Source organism: Cryptomeria japonica, chromosome 3 (assembly GCF_030272615.1).
Source record: "Cryptomeria japonica chromosome 3, Sugi_1.0, whole genome shotgun sequence".
NCBI lineage: Eukaryota > Viridiplantae > Streptophyta > Pinopsida > Cupressales > Cupressaceae > Cryptomeria > Cryptomeria japonica.
Window position 1 is genome coordinate 175,237,303 of NC_081407.1, and position 22,215 is coordinate 175,259,517.

The window sequence follows — 22,215 nt, forward strand, 5'->3', positions numbered from 1 at the left end:
CCACATGAGGTCGTCACCTCAATTACTCACACTCACCTCTCCTGGGCTCCAACCACTCCTGCTAGGATCTTAACACACCAACTCTTATTATGGTTTCCCAATGAATTAATAAGGTGTCTTCATTGTGTTTTTAATTTTAAGACTCCCCAAATCCCTCACCATGGTTTCTCAAGCCTTCTAGGTCTCTACCGACACCTAAATAGACCTAATTGCATTAGCCCTTCTTAAGCAATTTTTGGAGTTTAACTTGAAAAAGTACCAAACAATCCTAGGAATAAATCATGGATTTGGATACCCTTTTGGAATTTATAGACAATATTGGAAAATTGTATCTGGGTTATTTGCACAAGTGTGGTTTCCAATGCTGCACTATTTTGTGGGGTTTTAGGCTTAACCGATGGATTAACAAACTTGGTCGAGAACCCTTCACCAGTCAAATATCCTGCTCTAAAAACCTTGGTAACCTTCAAGGATACTCTGAGGTATTTCCATACATATTCCACTTGGGCCTGCATCAATCTCCAAGTGCTCACAAATCGCACTTTGCTTACTGTCCTAACTCACCTACTCCCAATGGTGAGCCTAGGTCTTCATTGTTTCTCCTCCTCATGGACCTGCAACATCACAGAATCTATTCCAAAACTATATACAAACCCTAACCTATAATTCTTAATGATTTTAACAACTACCATCAAAGAATGCCTAGGCTAGAGCCATTTCTTGCTCTTAAACCCTACTTGCAAGGGTTTTGCTCCTAGTTGCAAAGAATGAGAGAAATCTTCACAACCTAGAACAATCAAACCTGCAAATCAACCTTATTGAAAGAAAATACAATGAAAATACAAAGATGGCAATGATTTTACACCATCTAGTCCGTACTGGACCGTACAAGCAATGAAAACAAGACAAAACTATAAAAAACCAGTGAAAACAAGATTGTTTCACAAAACAAAAACTTGCTCTTGCAGTTCCAATCCTCCAACCCCATACAATGAAGTTAAAAAATTGGCTTATACCCACTTTTTTTAGTCGATTCAACCAACTACCTAACACCCATAACCAAAAATGCAACTTTTGCAAGAAATTGCAAAATGTTGCTCAACAACTTTTGACAACTTTTGCTCTAGGATGTAATTTTGCATTTTATTGCATTCTAGGACTCTTGAAGGTCCTCAAACAACTTAGAAGACCTAAAAACAACTCAATTGACTCCTAATTCATGAATACATTCAACTCAAGTGTTTTTCCTGTGAACTACCTAAGCATCTCACTTCTTAGGTTAACAACACCCTGAGCATAATTGACTCGAATCAAAACTTGGAAAACTCAACCATGGCTCTACTAAGTCCTCAATGGTTGGACCATTATTACATCATAGAATAAAACACAAACTAAAAGAAAATAAAAGCTTACATTCTTGGAGTGCTAGGTGCCCTGCACCAGAGAGAGAGAGAGAGGGAGAGAGAGAGAGAGAGAGAGAGAGAGAGAGAGAGAGAGAGAGAGAGAGAGAGAGAGAGAGAGAGAGGGAAGGTAGAGAGAGGGAGGGAGAGAGTGAGAGAAGAGGGGGGAGGGAGAGAGCGAGAGAAGAGGGGGGAGGGAGAGAGCGAGAGAAGAGGGGGGGGAGGGGGGAGAGGGAGAGAGAGAGAGAGAGAGAGAGAGAGAGAGAGAGAGAGAGAGAGAGAGAGAGAGAGAGAGAGAGAGAGAGAGAGAGGGGGAGGGAGGGAGAGAGAGAGATAGAGGGAAGAAGGGAGAGGGAGATAGAAAGGAGGGGAGGAGGGAGAGAAATAGACAAAGAGAGTGGGAAGGAGGGAGAGGGAGAGAGAGGGAGAGAGAGAGAGAGAGAGAGAGAGAGAGAGAGAGAGAGAGAGAGAGAGAGAGAGAGAGGGTGGAGGGAAGGTAGATAGAGGGAGAGAGGTAGAGGGAGGGAGAGAGGGAGAGAAGAGGGGGGAGCGAGGTAGAGAAGAAGGGGTATGGAGGAAGGGAGAGGGAGAGTAGGGGGAGAGAGAGAGAGAGAGAGAGAGAGAGAGAGAGAGAGAGAGAGAGAGGGGAGTAGGGGGAGTGAGAGAGAAGGTGGGAAGGAGGGAGAGGGAGAGAGGGAGAGAGAGAGAGGGGGAAGGGAGGGAGAGCTAGAGGGAGGGAGAGAGAGAGAGAGGTAAGGAGAGAGAGAGAGGTAAGGAGAGAGAGAGAGAGAGAAAAGGAGAGAGAGAGAGATCGAATCCAGGACACAATATGACCCCTAACAATATCTAAGGGGTCATAGGGTGTCCTAAGGGGTCATATAACACTATATTATCCCTTAGCACACCATAGGACCTATAACGACACCAAATAGTGTCCTAAGGGGTCATAGAACACCATATGACCCTTTAGAATACCATATGGTGTTGTTATGGGTCATTGGTGTCCCGAGGGGTCATATGGCATCCTATGACCCCTTAGGACACCATATGGTGTTGTTATGGGTTGTATGGTTTCTTAAGGGGTCATATGGTGTCCTAACGGGTCACAGGTCACCATATGACCTCTTAGGAAACAATATGATCTCTATTGACACCTAAGGGATGATATGGTGGGCTAATATAATTATATATTAAATTTAAAGTTATGAATGGAACATCATACAATAGAACATTAGTAGTTTAGTTTTGATATAGCTAAGTTAGACCATTGTCAGCATAAGAGAAACTCCAAACAAACAAACAACGAGGCTTTGCTAAAAAGCAAGTGTAAGAGCTTGACCTAACCCTAAGAGTATTGCCTAAATTCTAAAACATATGATGCTATTAAATTTGCAAGGTTATAGGACCGATCTCGATTGTGACTATAGGAATTACACACTTGATTTATTTCATGGGTATGTACCATTCCAAGCCATTTGACAAGTGATGATCATCATATACTACCACTGCCATGCATACAACAAACTTTAATTCTCCAGAACATCATCTGTGTTACTCTCCCTCTTGCTCTTCCTACCGGTTGTTTCCTTCTGAAAAAGATATTGCAGGTACTGTGACTCATCATGTTGCTTTGTTGACACTATTTTCCACATCTGCTCTGCTCATTAAAAACACATTCGAGAAAAATATTGCTACAGGTTTCCTTGTTTGTCACGGTAATGCACCTATGGTTCAATTTCAAACCCTATTCCTCCTATTTAATATACACACACAAATCCATTATTCAATTTTCTTAGGAGAGCATACATGATAAAAATCAAAGAGGAAGTTGCAGACAAGAAATAAATTCACTTAATTGTATAGAAGTGCAGCCACAGTTGCAGTGGGGTATGGAGGGAGGGAGGGAGAGAAGAAGAGAAAGAGGGATGGGGTATGGAGGAAGGTAGAAGGGGAGAGTGAGAGAGAGAGAGGGATGGGGTATGGAGGAATGAAGAAGGGGGGGGGGAGAGAGAGAGAGAGGAGAGAGAGAGAGAGAGAGAGAGAGAGAGGCACCTTGTATGCGTTTGAGAGGGGGAGACAATGCACTTATATGTGTATATATATACTTAATATATTATATATTATTATATACATATATATATATATATATTATATATTATATGTATATACACATATTATATATACAATATCATATTATACAATAGCGCGCACACGTTGTTTATAGTAAAAAGAGCGTGTACGCGCTGTTTATAGTAAAAAGAGTGCATGTGCACTTCTTACACCATAACTACCCCGTACGCACTTTTGACTGTTTAGGCTTGGAAATAGGCTTCGATGACAAAGCTATGGTTTGGAAGTTTGGTTTCCCTCCACTCCTCTCATTTTTTACGTGTTTTATTTTATCAACTTGGTTTATCGAATTTATCATCATCAGGTTTACACTTCATCAAGTGGGTATTTCTAAAATTTCCACCATATTTTCACCCATCTTTTGAGCTTTCTAACCATTTTTTTTTTAAAATTTAAACAACAATAACATATTATTATTGAATTTCTTTTACCAGTGTCTCCATAGTTCTCACAGACATAGGTGCACCATTTTTTTAATAAAATTTGATATACTTATCAAAATTTTAAAACATTTATATATTATTGTAGTGCACTTGATTCTTTACAATTTTTTTATAAAAAAAATTGTATTTTCGATTTTTTTAGTGCAACTTATGCTTCGTGCACGAACAGGTACTTAAATTTTTAGGATGTGCTCAATTGGAAAAATCATAAAAAAAAAAATATTCAACAAAAAATTATAAAAAAATACACATCTTCTAGTTCTCACTTTTAACTATCTTTCTGCCAAATTATTTGTCAAAATACTAAATCTAACTATGACTTTTTTGATGCACACGTCAGACACTATATTATGTTTTTCAGAAAAAATCAGGGTTTGTTTTTCATGCGCGAAGGATTTGACCCTCTTAATCTTATCCAATTTTGAAAATGTTTAGTAGTTTGGAAAATAGATTCAAAGTAATACAATATTTGTTCTTTTGTTATCTTAATATCTTGAGTGAATGACTTTCAAATTTTGCCTCCAAGTTCAGGTTCACCTGATTTTAGAAAAAAAGTGTCCACTTATACCCCCCTTTTTGACCACCATCTTTGTGCACTTATCTTATAAAAGATTTTATTGCAAGTTTATTTTGTAAACCACCTAATGAGAAATTATTTCTTTCTAGTTCATGCATTTATGGCCTTTGCAATTTACGTGGGAACTATTATTTGATAGGTGAATGTTTGCATGAACATGTTTCATCTGAGTTTGGACAAAAAATGGTTGATGTTAGGAGATTTAAAAATATAGAATACCCTCTAAAGGATGGAAAGATGGGGAAACGTTTAGAATTGATTACATAAAAAAATAGTGTGAATGCATTTATCAGTGAGTTTAAAAGTCATATTGTTCCAAAATATGTGAAACATTCCCAACATGCCCAATGGCTTGATGGATAGTTTCGCATATGCAAGAACACATTTCCAGTTGGAACAATAGTATCAGTTGTGGATTTTGCATAAAATTATACTCTAAAACCACGAGAGGAAACTCAATCACAATACTAAAACTCAATGCAAGTGGCCATATTTGTGCACATTATATATAGACATGACCATGACAGTACAAAAGATAACATAAATTTTTTGAGGGAGTATCATTTCTATGTTAGTGATAATCGATTACACTCGTCAGAGTTTGTTCAGCATTGCTTCGAGGTATTTTATGATAATCTTAATGAAAGAGAAATTGACATGAAACAACATATGATATGGTCAGATAACTGCACTAGACAATTCAAAAATGCAAGAATGTTTTATTGGCTATGCAAAGTTCACAAGAAAACCAATGTCCAACATTTATGGAGTTTTTTTGAAGCGGGACATGGTAAGGGGGAGTATGATGGAGTTGGTGCTTGTGTAAAAAGAACTCTTGCTAGAGAACAATTGAAATTCGAGGATGCAGTGAAATTCAGAGATGCTCGCACAGTTGTAGATTGGTGCAATTCAAAGTTGTCAAAAGGATCAACTGAGAACTTTGTAATTTGATGTTTCTTTTGGTTGGTAGAGGAAGACAGTATTCCTATTCGGCATGATTGTAATACCATCATTCGATTAGCTAAATGGCATTCGTTTAAGAGTTCTAATTCAAACACATGGACTATATTCACAAGGGAGCTTGCTTGCTTTTGTGAGTTTTGTGTTTCTAGAGATTGGGAATTTTGTGAGAATAAAGAATGGGTTGAAGAATGGCAACAAATATCATTGACACCCATAGATGCAAATGATCCACATGAAAGAATTGATGAAGATATGGATCAAATGTTTGCATCAAATGACTATGATCACATTTCAGATCTTATACCTCAAAATAAAGAAGGGAAATTGCAGGTGTAAGGAAATAGGACCACGTAATCATAAAGATATAATTTGTAGCTAGCTACTATTTTATGTGCAAAGAAAATCATTTGATAGAACAACCAGCCCATGCATGTCCATGTTGCAATTTTTTTTTTTTTGATGGAGGCCCAGACCTAAGAGCACAACAACCCAGCAAGGGCATGAATAGTTATGAAGGACTTAAGCAGTTGAATGGCCATGGTGAATAGCTCTAAAAAGTGGTTTTTATTTGTACATAATTCAAGATTTCACACTGAGATATATATAAGCATCATGAACTTTATTCTACTTCTTTTCAATTAGAGAAAAATAAAAGCTATAACAATATTACTTATAAGTTTTAAATTTTGAGAGATAAGAGTTTGTAGAGATTTTGTGAAATCTTTAATTGACAATTTTCATTGTATTGGATTAAAGTATATACAAGAAAGAATATTACATATAAATATTAAATAGATTATGAAAAAATAATGATATTTTGATGTATAGAAACTTGACAGAGACTACTATTGAACAACATGTAGGAAAAATAGTTAACATTTAGATGAAAGTAGACAACTATTGAACAACTGTAGGAAAAATGACTGATATTTGATCTACAATAGACAAAAACAATAATGTATGTGTTCTACTTTCAAGATATAATAGCCAAAAGAATCTAAATGCATGTGTTGCATGCAAAATAAAATAGATTTTGTATGTTGAAGTGTGATCCATTTAATACCGATTCAAACAATGACCACTTCATCTTTACACATGCATTGCTAGTAAATGATCTTATGGTATTATTCAAACTTGAGGAAAATGTGTTCAACTTATATATAATTAAACCAATACATTCTTAGAAACATACAAAAAATTTCACATTAGAGTGACTTTATGTAATTTTGGTTTGATTCTTCCTTTTAGATGTGCCCAAATATTACAGATTTAAATACTATATTTTAGAGAAGAAAATACAAAAAAAAGAAACCATCATATAATCACAAATAAAGAAAGAAAAACCATAATACAAATGATATGAATAACTTAAAAGAGTTATCTTTTTAATTTTAATGATCCAATCCTAGCTAGGTTTCCACCAAAATATGGGAGATCACAAGAATGAACCATTAGACTTCTTTTTCCTAGCTTGATTGATCACAAGAACCATAATATCTTAGTCCATAGGCTTCCCATATCTATAATGAAGCTTCACACACACATTCAATTCATCAATAACCAGAGATACAACCTACATGGCTCTATTAAGATTTCCTTCCACAAAATATTTGTTAGAGGAGGCTCTACCTAATAGTTGAAATTGATGAAGCTTAAAAAATATTGTGAGAGTCTTTCCTAAATAGTCCCAAAAAAGAATAAGTGTGATTTCCTTCAAACTCTACTTTGTTATCTCCTATTATAGTTTAATAGAATTGTAGTATTGATCCTTTCAAGAAATAGAAGAACCTCACAAATGGCTCTGATCTAGTGTTTGTAAAAATGTCACAACCATCTTGAAGAATAAGATTCTAAAGAGTCACTATTAATTATATGTTCTATCTAAATCAAGTGACTTCCCCCAATATCCTTCTTGAATTAATATGCCTATTTTAAACACGTATCTAGCCAAGAGTAGTATGTTGAACACATAACTTCACTAAAAATAGACATGACGTGAAAATAATATGCAAGTGTTGTCATGCCCCTTGTATTATTGCCATTTCCAATCAACAAATATAGTGGAAATAATTGAAGTTTACAAAATTTGACCAATTGTAAATAATGAATAATACGAGCTACAATGTGATCGTTAGAAATTTCTTTTAATAATTTATTTTCATGTAAGTATAATTCTATGTACTACTATTAAGTGAGACACTTTACATGCAGGTCATGTTGGTGATATCTCTTATAATGACTTTAGGCTTAATGCAATTTATATAGATAGGGCTTTATGTTAATGTTTTAGCACAAATTTTTTTTATAGAGATATGAGGAAATCAATGCCACAAGGGTTTCAATGGGAGTATATTCCAAGCTATTTCTTAGGTGATATTTATAGTGGAGAAGTTGTTGATATAGTTGGTCTCCTTGAAGTTCAAACATGAATTGAATATGGAAAGTTCATTTTTAAATATTTCTAAAATGCATGATATTGATGAAATATGTTGGAAAAAATGCGTCCAAGGAATGATGCCTCATTGAATATCTCCTCAACCCAAAGGGTAGTCATTTCCCACATCATCCATCTTATATCATTGGTAAATAATCCCTACAAGGGAAAATATCAACATGGTGAGCTATCTATTATAATCTATGTGGTAACCTATACTATAATATGTATATATATGAAATTGATCAAGAGACTTTGCAGAATATAGTTCAACTTTCATTGGCATGCTCCTCAACAGACAACATTCACAAGAAACCCATTTCATGATAGTTTCCTTCAAAAGGTCATCCTCAGTTGCATTACGCATCTACTTTTCTGGACAATCAAGTGCCCAGTGGTTGGGTTTGTCATACCCAAAATAAGTCTTAGCTTTCCTTTGGATTGTCATTTATTCTACATCCGTCCAAGAGTTCTACACAAATCTCTTGTTTCTCCCTCCATATCTCTCTCCCCTAAACAATTGCACACCAAACATACACTAATATTACAAGGAATATATAATATAATTACTAAACATAATTTTAACATCATTATTTCTAATCATAATTATAATGAAAAATGTATATTATCTAAATTCTATTTAATATTAAATAATATTTTATAAATTAATTTAATATTTTTTATAGTTTAAGTTATAATTTATCTCTCATTTTTATCTCCACTCCTTCACATCTCTCTCTCTCTCTCTCTCTCTCTCTCTCTCTCTCTCCCCCTGCCCCCTTTTATCATTCACTTCCACCTAATCTCTCTCAATATTTGTCTCTTTCTCTACCTCTATCCCTCTATCTATTTGTCTCCCTCTTCCTCTTTCACTTTATCTTTAGCTCTACCTCTATCTTTCTCTCTTCCCCTCTATCTCTAGACATTTCTCCCCCTCTCCCCCTCTCCCCCTCTCCCCCTTTCCATTTTACTAGACCTCTATTTCTACATCTCTTTGTATCTCTATCTCTATCTCTCTATATTTATTCTTTCATCTCTCCTTCTGTATCTATTGAGAAATTGTTCAAGATAAAAAAAGGAGAAATAGGTGATTTAAAAAGGAGATCATTATTTTATGAAATAAAAGCAACATCCAACTTGCAAATAAATAAATCGTTTAAGATAAAAAAGAAATATCTGATGCCGATATTGGCATAGTATGGAGTAACTGAAGATTTTAGTAATTCTAAACAATAAGAAGGAGATCATGTAGAAGTAAAATTTTTGAGGAAGGACAAATAAAATTAGTTCATTGATTTGTAGATATTATCAAAGTCAAATAAAAGGTTTGTATTAATGGGTTTTTTGTCTGCTGGTGAGGTTGAATGGTTCTTAATGATGACACTAGGATCTTGCTGAGTGCAAGACTCGGACATCATAAGAGATGAGATCTAAATTATGCTATGGACAAATTTGATGGAAAATATTTGTGCTCCCATATTGGATAGTTGAAACAACTTTATGGATGAAAAATATTCTATCAAAAAATAAAATGTTTACAAGAACAACGCATAGGCTTGATGTCTTTTTAATTTTGGGAGGGATGCATTTGAATTTTATTTTCAAAATGGGCTCTCAGTTATAAAGTGCAATAGGTTATGTAATGAGAGTTTGAAATAAATAGTAGAAATTACACAACAAACATTAAGATAAGAGGCTGGTTAAATGAATTAAATGCTTATAGAATATTAATTATCAACAGAATGCAATAAGGATAAGGTTGAAAGGGCTACAAAATTGTAAAAAAAATATCGGTAGATATGACTTAGTTTCACAATTGGATATAGATATCGAAGACATTTGAAAAATGCAGATCCTTTTCAATGGTATGATTGTTGAAGGTAGAGAAAATTTAAACTATTACAAAGGAAGTGGGAAGAAGATTGAAGCACTTGTGAATTATTTAAGTTAAAAATGATTTTGTCGAATTTGAAACTAATAGATTTTTTAAGCTATAAAGAAAAAGATTAGAAGGGATTAAATCATTGTTTTTTTAATAATAAATTTAACAACGAATTTCAAGGGGTCAAACTTCTTGAAGGGAGAAAGCATAATATTTTTATATTGTAAGAGACAAGTAAGTCAGAATAAAGGTGAAGGAAAATGGTTGCAAGGATCAGATATTTTAAAGAAGTTGAAGTGTGCAATAAAGTTGTCAATCTTTGAAAAAAATAACATGTGATAAAAGACAAAGTGAGAAAAGGTTATAAATTTAGAATAAATCCTATCTACATCTATATTATTGAAAATTGATCGAAGAGGAAAGGTGATCATAATTCTTCTTGAACTTCTCACAACATTTGATAAAGTTTTTAGCATTTATTTTTTGTTAGAGGAAAACAGGTTTTCAAAGGACTTGAAACCCTTTACAACAAAACCATCCAGTCAAAAGAAATCAAACACTAACCAACCATTGGGCATAAGCAAAAAAGAACCAACAAAAAGGGGACTGAAACCTCATTTAGGCCTTATAGGGTTTTCTTTACATTTTCATTCTTTTGAATCAAATCTTCATTTATACCATGCACCTTAGGGATAATGTTTTCAATGGGAGCTATGCCCTTGTCCCTATTGCGGAGCCTGGTATGGGGACCAAATGAAGAACTAGAAGCCAACTCATGAACGACAACCTTCTTCATAGACTTAACATTGGTAGTTAGAGATTCAACACCCCTTTGGAAAAGCCTTGAATAGCCTGAGCTTGGGTATTCAACTACTTAAAAGTCTTTCAGATCTATTCACCATGGTCGTCTGACTCATTGCCACAATAGCGCTTAGCTTTTCCCATATTTTCACAAAGGACTCCTCTAGAGATTTAATATGTTGATCATGCCCTTCCTTTAAATAATTAATTCCCTTAGCTAGCTCTTGAATTGTAGAAAAATTTGTATCCATGCTCTATACATTAGGATTTTGAACAACCTGGGCCTTCATGGTATTAATCTCAAACACCATCCACATAAACAAGGCACTTTGGCTATCCATAACATCCTTAACATTTTTAATCATGTTCCCAAAATCATTAGCAGAAGAACCTTTCTCTAAAGGGGTATCAATGCCAATATCCACAAGGATTTCAACATGAAAAATTGCTTCAATACCGTCAATAGGTAGAGGTTGGACATCAAGGGAGTGCAAACTAAGGTCAATCTTCATATCTATTTGCTGCTTTGACTTCCTTTTATGAGAAGAACCACCCATCAAATGGGACAAAGCTTTCCTCTTCCCTTTTTCCAACAAAAGAGAAGAACCCCTCGAATTCCCTTTGCCATTGATATCATGACTGGGGGAAAAAGAATCAGACATATATCCATCAGAAGGGATATACTTAGAGTCCATATCATCCAAAATCATAGTTTTATGGTGGGCCAAGGCATCCCTTTTGGGTCGTTTATGTTCTCCTAAATGGGTACACACATCCTCATAAGAGGGCGTATCCTCCGATAGGGATATGAAATTGGGGATTTCCAATGTGCTTTAATTTAATGTGCTTTGATGGCTGACATTTCATTGTTTATTTTGTAGGGATATGAACTTGCGGATTTTCGATGGGCTTCGATTTCACGTGCTTTCATGGCTGACATTTCCTTTTTAATTAATTCATTTGCTTCCAGGATTTTTGGCGATGAATGAATTCCCCGGTGGGTTTTTAAAATTGCAACCAGAGTAAAGGTGATTGCAATCCTAAGCACGTCTAGAGAGTGTTTTAATGGAAATGGCCGGAAATGGGAGAGCACTGTTATGGATTTGCCAATTTTTTGGAATGTCAATTCAATTCCAATATAAACTGTGTGACATCTACTATGGCTACCCTAGTGGGTGTGACCCACATGGTCGCGACAGCCTTATTATTATTATTTTTCTATTCCATTAGTTTGTTTACAGTTGTATCATCATTATTACTTGATGCTTAGAGATTGTTAATTATGGTTATAAACTAAAATACAGATATTTGTTGTAGTCTTGTTATTGTATTTTGTATTGACATCTTGTTATCCGCATTAAAATATAACTGTAGGGAATAGAATAGTTGTATACCGTCTCTTTAAAAGAGATGGATTTTATAGCATTTCATCGCACCGTGTTGAGAAATATCTCCAAACAATGGGAAAAATCATTCAGGAAAAATTGATCTTCAAGTTTAGATTGCCTGTAGCTTCCATTATTACATTTACATGGGGAAATATTGATCTTCAAGTTTTCATTGATGTAGCATGCAATAATTGAATGCATCTACCAAAGGTTGCTTAACTAAATAATAGTTTTAAATAATATTTCTGCCCCTGGAATCTCTCCGCCCACCATCTGGTAATTCTTTCTGTAGGGCTTCCTGGTACGCTCCATTTAATAAAGAAGCTGAAATCTTTGAAATGCTCCCAGATTGGGTTAAGGATCTCGGTAGGTATAGCAAATGCTTTGCTTCTATTATCCTCTAGTACTTTCCAATTTTTTGTTATTCGCCTTGCTCCCATTATGATTTTTGTTATCTCCCCTTCTCCATTGATTCTTCCATCTCTGGTTGGTGTGGTTAGGGTTTCTCACCCTTTTCTTTGTGGTTGTCTAATAGAATCCTGTTCACTTCTGTAGAAAATGGAGGGATTTCAACCTTATATCTGTTGTTACAAAGGTTGGTGTGTAATGTGCCATTCAGAAGATTTGTTGCCGTGCCACAATGTGGCTTGTTTGCCACTTTTGCTGATTCGTGCCCCCGTGTCGAACTCGTGAAAATGGGTTTTTCGCATTATCCATCAGAGCAAAAATGATTAAATTTATTTTTTCTTAAAATTTTAACTTATCAAATATTTTTTAAGTAATAAATTATCAAAATATTTATTATTAATTATTAAGTTGGATTCAGCTATCAATCTAAAAGCTTATGGATAAGAACCACACAATTTGACTTAAAATAATTGCAACACGTCTTTCTTTAGTTTTTTAGATAGTCGTGTCTAGATTGGTCACACATAATTTATTTAAAAATGAAATCAAAAGCTAATGAAATAGTAGCAATATACGTCATCTCACAAAATTCAATTTTATGAGACTTTACATTTATAAATTAATTAATAAATATAAAATTATGTGTAATGTTTAAAAAATTATCAAAAACAATATGTTACATGAACTCAATTCACCCAACTACTTAACTTAATCATATTCTAACAACATAGCTATAACAAGCCTACAAATAGCCCTTACAACCTCTATCTAGTTTATCAAATCTATCAAAAAGTGAGAAAAGGAAATAAGTAATTTACCAAAACCACATGTAGCAAAATCATTATCAATTGTTAAAAATGTGCACTCTCATGTGCAATTATGACAACAATGGAGATATAAATCAATTATGATATCATCTATGATCCATTATACAAGATGGAATTATGTTCACAAGTGTAGAGATCCATAATAGAGTGACCAACTAATATAGACCTCACTAGCCATAAAAATATTCTACTCCAAAGATGGTAACTCCAAAGTGCTTTGTGAGAATAATGGTTAATTACACTTATGATGAAAATTGTGTATCTCCCATTATTGACTATTTTGTGTAACCTCTCTTATTTAATCCTAAGTATCTTAGACGAAAATAATACTTAAATAATCTCTCAACAATCTATGTTGGTGTCACCAAGTATCTCATTCCAAGATTATTATATATACAAATATTACACATATGATTGCAAGGTTAATATCACCTAATCCTATCACAATTTTGTGTTTTATCAACAAATTGAACATAACATTACTTGAAAAGGGGAATGAGTAGGACTAAGACCAAAACTCTGTTTTAGCTAAACAAATCCAGCATCTAGGTTTTCCCTTAAACTCTTAGATTCAGATGTTAGGATTATACTCCAGGCTAATTTCAAATGAGTGAATGTCCTTAAATACAACAACCAAGCCAAATTAACAAATGATTTACCAATTAAAGGTGTGTGTCTTAGTAGGTCTATTTAACATATTGTTAAGCTATATTTCTTACTATATTTTTGCAGGCTCTAGATGTTGATATGTTGTTTGTTGGTTAATATTCAACAAAAAAATTGTTAAAAGGTTAAGGCCCTTGAAAACACTTTTAAATCGTTAAATAAAAATGATTTTTCGAGCTCGCTCACAATTTTTTGTAAAATGCCAAGCAAGATTTGAATTTGAATTTGAACTATAGGAATTAGGTGCGCGGTTGTAGAAATGAGTCAAATAAACACCTCCAAGTCTAACCTATAATGAGAAAACATAAATATATATATCAAGTATATATCTTAAAATCAATAACAATTAGAATCAAAATGTATAATATCATAAATCAAATTTATACAAATATATAAACTATTCATAAAGTAATTTATAAACCTTTCATCATAATAGATCTAAAATTTAAAAAAAGATATCAAACAAACATGGGTGTACATTAATTTAAAACCCTTTATCAAAGTCTCTAAAATCTAATATCCTATGTATATAAAAAATGAATAGAAGTAAGATCTTAAAGATAACATCATTAAGAGTCTTCAAAATATTATATCTTTAAATTAAATGTGCCCTTGGTCTATTGGTGAAGTTGAATGGTTCTTAAAGAGCTCACCGACGATCAAGTCTTGCTGAATGCAAGGCTCTAACCTCATAAGGGATGAGGCTGGGATCATGCCTTGGGTGAATTTGGCAGAATGGATACCCGGCCTTAGTCCTATGGGTCATGCCCCCATCTCGGATAGCTACATGCCAATGGATTTGCATAAAACTCTCCATCAAAAAAAGTTGAAAAGAAACATTTAGATTTTAAAAATTTGTATTTTCAATGCATGCTTCTAGAAATTGAAAACTTCTATAAAACCCTCCATAAAAAAAATGTTAAAAAAAAAAAACTTCAATTTTAAAAAGGCATTTTCAATGCATGCTTCTATAAACTAGAAAATTATTACACCTTATTTGAGCATCTTTACAAATTTCTAAAATCATATTGACTCTTGACTTGGTGATGGTGAAATTTGGATAGCCATGGTGTACATTTCTTCGGACTATATAAATTTGGTTTGACAAATGTTAATAATTTATCATCAGTATGTCTAGCTTTTTTTCTTTTTTCTTTTTTTAACAAGTCATTGGATAGCTAGCTACATGTCAATGGATTTGTAGAAAACTCTTCAAAAAAATGGAAAAAAACACAAAAACTCGAATATTCTTATAGTTGAATTTGAGTGTCTTTACAAAATATCTAAAATCATATTGACTGTTGATTTTGTGATGGCTAAGTCTGGACTGATTGGCTTAAATCACACACACTAAGCTTTGAATTCTAGGCTTAAAAGTATTAAACACTCAAAATAGACTGACATTCTCTAGACTTAAAATGTTGCTTAATGTGTATGGTTTGAGGCTGCCATCTCAACAACCATGGTGTACATTTCTCGAGACTACATAAATTTGGTTGGAAAAAAGTTAATCCTTTATCATCATTATAGCTTTTTCTTTTTGTCCCTTTTTTGTTTAAGTCACACAATTTCTTTGAATGTGTGAAAATAATAAACCGATAGACTATATTATGGTGGAGTCCGTGGCTGGAAACTTGTCTCACACTGAAAATAGGTGCCATCAAATAATTTTAAGGTAATTGTTGTCTGTTGCAGCGTACACCTCATGCCGGAATTTATTTCGTCGCATCAAGTCTGAAAACAATACTTGAACTACATTTTATATCCATCAAATTGGATTTTGAATACCATTGAATCATATTTACTTGTCTCTCTTTTTTCTACTCTATATTGTTCACTGGCCGTTTGGTTTTGTGTAATCTGAGCAAAGGCTGAATAAATTGACTCCAATGCAGTCGGTGAGGGCATAGAAATTCTTGTCAAAAATAGATTTAATGTCAGTCTAGATCTATGTTGAAGTATGGTAGATGGTTCTCTTGGATAAACTTTTAGAATGGAAAGAAAGCATAAATTCAGGGTATTCGTAAATCTTAGAAATTCATTTGGCGTACTGGGCAAACTGGTAGAGGTATCACCATACATTATAGAATTCTAGTATATTCTAGAATCCACCTATAGAACTCATCTTTACATTTAATTTTATTTAATGATTTTGCAAATGAACATAGTTATCGACTTTAGCGTTGTATAGGTTGAAAAGGTTGATATTATATTGTTGGTATGGAGTATGCTTTTACAACTACTGGATGTATAGGTTAAAAGTAGAAAGTTGTGTCACACTTTTATAAAAGAAATGGCCAATGTTGATTCAACTTTTTAAATTGAATCAATAGAAAGTGAAATATATGTTTTGAATTTTAAAATGATGTAAACTAATAAAATGTATACTTTTTTGTGTATTTTATGTTTGTAATTCTTTAAAAAAATTTAAAAATTATTTGAATATATTTTCTTTTAAGTTGCTGATGAAATTGAAGTTACACGAGGCATCACATTTTATATAGTAAATTTTACTTTTTTCTCCTCAGTTTGTTTTGTGTATATTGATAACTTGAAACTTTAGTGCAAAAATATATTTTTAACTATTTTTTATGTATATATATATTTCAATAAATTTAAAAAATTGTGTGTACTGAAATATAACTCTTTCCATTTGGCATCACCTTTTTGCTCAATTATTTATCCAAATTAGAAAAGAATTATATCATCTTGACATAGACTCTTTTCTCTAGTGCATTTATTTTTTTTCAAATTTTTTAAATAAATTTAAGTATTTTTCCTTTACAAGTAATCAACCTTATATTTTAGTGTTCATGACTTACTTTCAATACAATAAAATATAAAATATAAAATATAAAATATAAAATATTAATTAAAATATTAAAAGATATAAATTTTGAAAATATCACTTATAGATCTATAAAAGGATTTTTTTACATTTCAAAAAAATATTATTTATAAGAGTAGGAGTTGTTGAAACATTGAGTTTTTCAAAAAATAAAATAAAATTGGTAATTAGACCCAAAGTGGTATAAAATATACATTTAATAGACAATTCTAATTGAAAAAGTTGCGGCCCATGTATAAGATAGCTATATTGCATTCTATAGACCATATGTTTGACTAAAATTAATTTTTAGTTAGAATTATTTAAATTCACATGTGCTGATAAATTGGCCTGAAACGTGACATAGCTTTGTGCTTTTACCCTATAGGAAGTGTAAAAGTTGTTGACCATAGATTAAAATAATGGTTTGTAAGAACGCACATGATCACACTTAAATTAAAGCATATCATACCTACTTTATTAAAAATAAAATAAATGAAAGAAGTTTAAACTTATATACATTGTTAGAAACAAATGAAATTGAGAAGTTTTCTTTATTATTGAAATGGATGTAATAATATTATTTAAGTTAGAAAATTTTAGATTAAAGAATAAATATATGGATTAAATTTTCATGTATTAATTTGTAATGGTGAAAATTGCATATTTTACATTTTTTTCTTTTTCATTTCAGATGTAGTTTGATTCAATTCTTTTATGACACATCTTTTGTTGATAGCTAGTATATAATTCAAGCCTTAAACCTATATTCATTTCCACTCACTAGAAGTGACCAATGCTAAATTCAATCACCTAAATGACTTTGCTTAGTTGCACAAATGACCTCAATGAACTTTGCCTTTTCCATTTGATCATTGTATGTCAATTGAACATGTGAAATACTTTAATATCTCAATTTCAAAATCAATTGTATATGTTAGGATTGAATAAAGTCAATACAAAGTGGTGCAAAAGTGAATCTTAAGGTAAAATGCTAAGTTGAGGCATGGAGAAGATGTATTGAAATATATATGAATAAAGGTAAATAAAAGATTCATTATTGACAAACATATGATACTAAAAACTAGAAAATAGATAGAGATAAAAATTAATCATAAACTAAACTTAACATGTAAAAATATATATCACTTATAAATATATAGAATTATATTAAAATCTTTTCATGAAAATGGCAATAAAAACTTATTTCACTAACACCAGAGATAAAGATTGAATGATCAATAAATAATATAATTAATATTGTTGAAAGAAAATATGTTTTGAAATAGTGTGATGGAATTAGATAAGAGACTAATAAATGACAAATGTATGATATAAAAGATAAAAGATTAATTTAATAATCAATGAATCAATATTTGTAATGTCCTCTTTAAATATTTGTATGAATTTCACAATTCTTTGTGATTTTTATCTATTCAATACCAATATCTAGTATTGAAGGCGTATCACAAAATGATAAACACACACACAATCCATCATTAATCAAACTACAAATAATTGAGTATAAAGTATTGTCAAATGGAGTATATGCAAAAAAATTAATGATTTAACACCATAAATTGCTAAATAATTAGTGTTGTATAAAAAAAATCATAATTACATTTTGCAAAGAAATATAGGAATATTGGAGAAAAAATAGATCAATAGTTATTTATTTGATAAAAAAGCAACAACTCATATGCTGATGCAAATTGCTATTATAAATACTTATTATAATGACATAGTTCTACAGTAACATTGTAGCAACGACATTATGGCAAGGGTATTGTAGCTGCATTATAGAAAACTAAAATGTTGATATAAACACACCATATTGAAATGCAAACACATGGAACTTACACATCAATTGGAAAATGGAAACACATTTAAATCAAATCTTCTTAACTTAATTGCAATTCCTCAAGGAAGGCACCTCAAATAACAAGAGGGTTTTGGTCCTTTCTTCTTAGTTAAAAATAAAGAGAGTTTTCATCCTCTGAATACTAGAGAGATTTTTATTTCATAAACAATTGATGATTTCTTTTGAGAACCCTTTTATAAGGTTTTTTTTTTGGGTTCTTTTAATTTGAATTTCTTTTTCTTTAAAATTTCCTTTCATAAGTATTAAAAATATTATTCAAACAATAAAAAATATGTCTCCATTGCAGTTTAACTTGGAAATACTTTTCTATCGACGTAATCTTGCATTGCAGTTTAACTTGGAAATACTTTTCTATCGACGTAATCTTGCATCTCCTTTCGGTAAAAGTTCTAGTTGTAGTCGGCTGAAATCACGGAGCTCATTTACCGTCCACTCTACACTTACTTGAAATCACGGAGCTCATTTATCGTCCACTCTACACTTGACTTGAAATCACGGAGTTTTATATGTATGTGAAAATTACGAGCAAAAATGTCTCCCAACATGTATTATACTAGTGTATGTTAACCATTATAAATAGCTGTGGCAAACCTAGGAAAACAAACATACGATGAAAATCATGTCTATAGAAAATAGTCGGAGTAAGATCTTCTGGTCTTCTTCAGCATGTGTACAGCTTGTTTTATCAGTGTTACTGGATGTGGGACTCTGCCAAACCGGCGGAGTGGGTTCTATAGTTTCTTCTGATGTCTTCAACTCTATAGTTGGAGAAGCTGACAGTGGGTGTGCAGGAAAAGGGTTTTATAATTATGACTCCTTCATTAATGCTTCTAATGCTTTCAATGGCTTTGGGACGACTGGGTCTTCTGATGTTAATAAGAGAGAAGCTGCCGCCTTCTTTGCTAATGCTGCCCATGAGACTGGAGGTAACATATGCATTACAAGTTCTGATTTATTTTTATCTTGTTTTCTATCTAATTTCATTATGTTGCTAGTAGATGGACTAATTAAACTGGTCGTACGTATCGTATAACAGGGTTTTGCTTCATCGAAGAGCAGAATCCTACAATGATGTACTGTGATCCCTCCAACACTCAGTATCCCTGCACCGCCGGTAAGAGTTATTATGGCAGAGGCCCACTGCAGCTCTCATGGTCGGTAACCACTTTCGTAAACTACATACTTAGTTTCTAAATTTCAATCAATCAAATATTATGACACTGCTCTCTATAGCTTAGCTATTCTAATGTAAGTGGATGACAGGAACTACAACTACGGAGCGGCAGGAAAAGACCTTCAATTTGATGGGCTGAACAATCCAGAGATGGTGGCCACTGATCCATCCATCTCATTTAAGACGGCGGTGTGGTTTTGGATGGTGAACAGCCAATGTCATACAGCAATCACTTCTGACCAAGGCTTTGGAGGCACCATTAAAGCTATTAACAGCATGGAATGCGGTGGTGGAAATGCTACAGCTGTGAGCAGCAGAGTTAATTACTTCCAGAAGTTCTGCCAGCAACTTAATGTCGATCCGGGATCGAATCTTCAATGCTAATTCGCCTTTAGTCCTTCACTATTATTAATATGTAGAATAAGACAGCCATGCCGGCAACCTCCATCTCCATACATTAACTTTTACCGTACTTATAAGTCGAATAAGTGTTTCGATTTCCTACTGATATAAATATTATAGATATATTTGATGCTTAAGAACTTGTGCTTGTTTTTAATAAAAAATGGCCTGGCCCTACGTATAGAGTTTGTATTAATTTAAGTGATGTTTTCGTAGTTTCATGCATGGAGAATTTTAATTTAGAAAAAATTGTTTGTGGAGCTTAATTTTGTGCGACGTTCTATTTAAAATCTCTCTAGATATTTATCCAAAGCAGAGAGAAGATAATCGTGATGTCCACCAGGCAAGTGGTGATTAGAAGGTGTTAAATTGAGCATCAAATAAATGTGACGGTATTGAACCATGTAAGGCACTGAAGCCAAGAGAGTACATTTAATTTGATGGGTTGAATAGTTCAGATATCGTGGTCTTTTCCTCAAATTGAACTTATGCATCAAAAACCACACTAATATCCAAAATGTGACGGGTAGGGAAAACCAAAGGGCAAAGTAAGATGTTTGACGAAGAGTGGGAGAAAATATATAGGAAAGAAAGGGCCACTATTTTTCTCTTGTTGTCGAGCAATGTGTTATTCAATGTTTCAGCTATGAAAATAACGAAAGAGCTTTGGGATAAACTCACAGACGTGTACGAGAAGGCATCGGCATCAAATAAGGTTTACATCATGAAAAAGTTATATAATCTGAAGATGAGAGAAGGTGGGATTATGTCAAATCACCTTAATGAATCCAATACCTTGGTCACCCAATTGATTTCAGTGGGTATCAATTTAAATGATGAGATTAAGGCAATCTAGTTATCATGTTCTTTACGGAACAGCTGGGAAGGAGTTGTGATGGCAATTAGCATCATGGTAGCTGCTAAAAGTAAACTAAAATTTGTTGATGTTGTAGCTACTATTCTCAATGAAGAAATGAGGAGGGAAAATCAAGAATCTTCATCCTGTGATGCCTTTACTACTGTAAGCTCTAGTGATCAAGGAATGAATCAAGATAGAGGCAGAAATAAAAATAGAAGATCCAAATCTGCCAGAAGATCAAAGTCCAAGGGCAGAACTGGAGAATGTTGGTTTTGTGGCAAATCAGGTCACATAAAAAGAATTGTTGGAATTACAAAAAAGCACAAGAAAAGGTGAGAAATGATGAAGTAAACATCACATACAATAAAGACATTGGTGTTTTGATGTTATTAGTGAATGACTACAACAGACTCATGGGTGCTCGATTTAGGTGCCTCCTTTCATGCTACTTCTTGCAGGGATGTTTCACAAACTATGAAGAAGGTAAGTATAGCAAAGTTTTTCTTGGTGATAATAAAGAATTTGACATCGTAGAAAGAGGTGATTTGATATTGTCTTTGAAAAATGGAAATAAGTGGATCTTAAAAGATGTTAGACATGTTCCTGTACATTGAAACACAATTTAATATTAGTAAGCTCACTTTATGCACAAGGGTGTGATGTCAAATTTTCTTTACATACTTGGAAAGTAACCAAAGGTGCATTGGTGCTTGCAAAAGGTTGCAAATTGGGTAGTCTTTATATGTTAGAATGCCTTGGTAAAGTGGGAGTTGCAATGACAATTGTGGATAGCGGCTCGGGCCCTTGGCATAAGAGGCTCAGACATATGAGCCAAAAGGGACTTGAAGTTATGTTAAGGAGGGATCAACTCCCAAGTTTGAAGACCATTGATTTGGAAATTTGTGAGCATTGTCTCCATGGAAAATAAAGGCGAATTAGCTTCTTGAAGACCGGTCATGCTAAGAAGCTATTACCTTTGGAGCTTGTCCATTCTGATGTTTTTGGATCTATGAAGGTAACATCATTTGGCGGTGCAAATTATTTTGTCTCCTTTATTGATAATTGTACTTGTAAAGTGTGGGTCTACATGATGCATAGAAAATCAAAAGTATTTTCAAAATTCAAAATTTTCAAAGCTTTGGTTGAGAATCA

The 22,215-nt window shown here is 33.1% G+C and overlaps 1 protein-coding gene across 1 annotated transcript; it reads left to right on the forward strand.

Annotated features, from left to right (window-relative positions):
- Positions 1-19,213: 19,213 nt before the first annotated feature.
- Positions 19,214-20,327, forward strand: LOC131029227 (endochitinase 4-like). Its single transcript, XM_057959648.2, has 3 exons — positions 19,214-19,554; positions 19,665-19,782; positions 19,892-20,327. The coding sequence occupies exons 1-3, from the start codon at positions 19,239-19,241 to the stop codon at positions 20,184-20,186; spliced, it is 729 nt and encodes a 242-aa protein (XP_057815631.2). The 5' UTR covers positions 19,214-19,238; the 3' UTR covers positions 20,187-20,327.
- Positions 20,328-22,215: the final 1,888 nt, after the last annotated feature.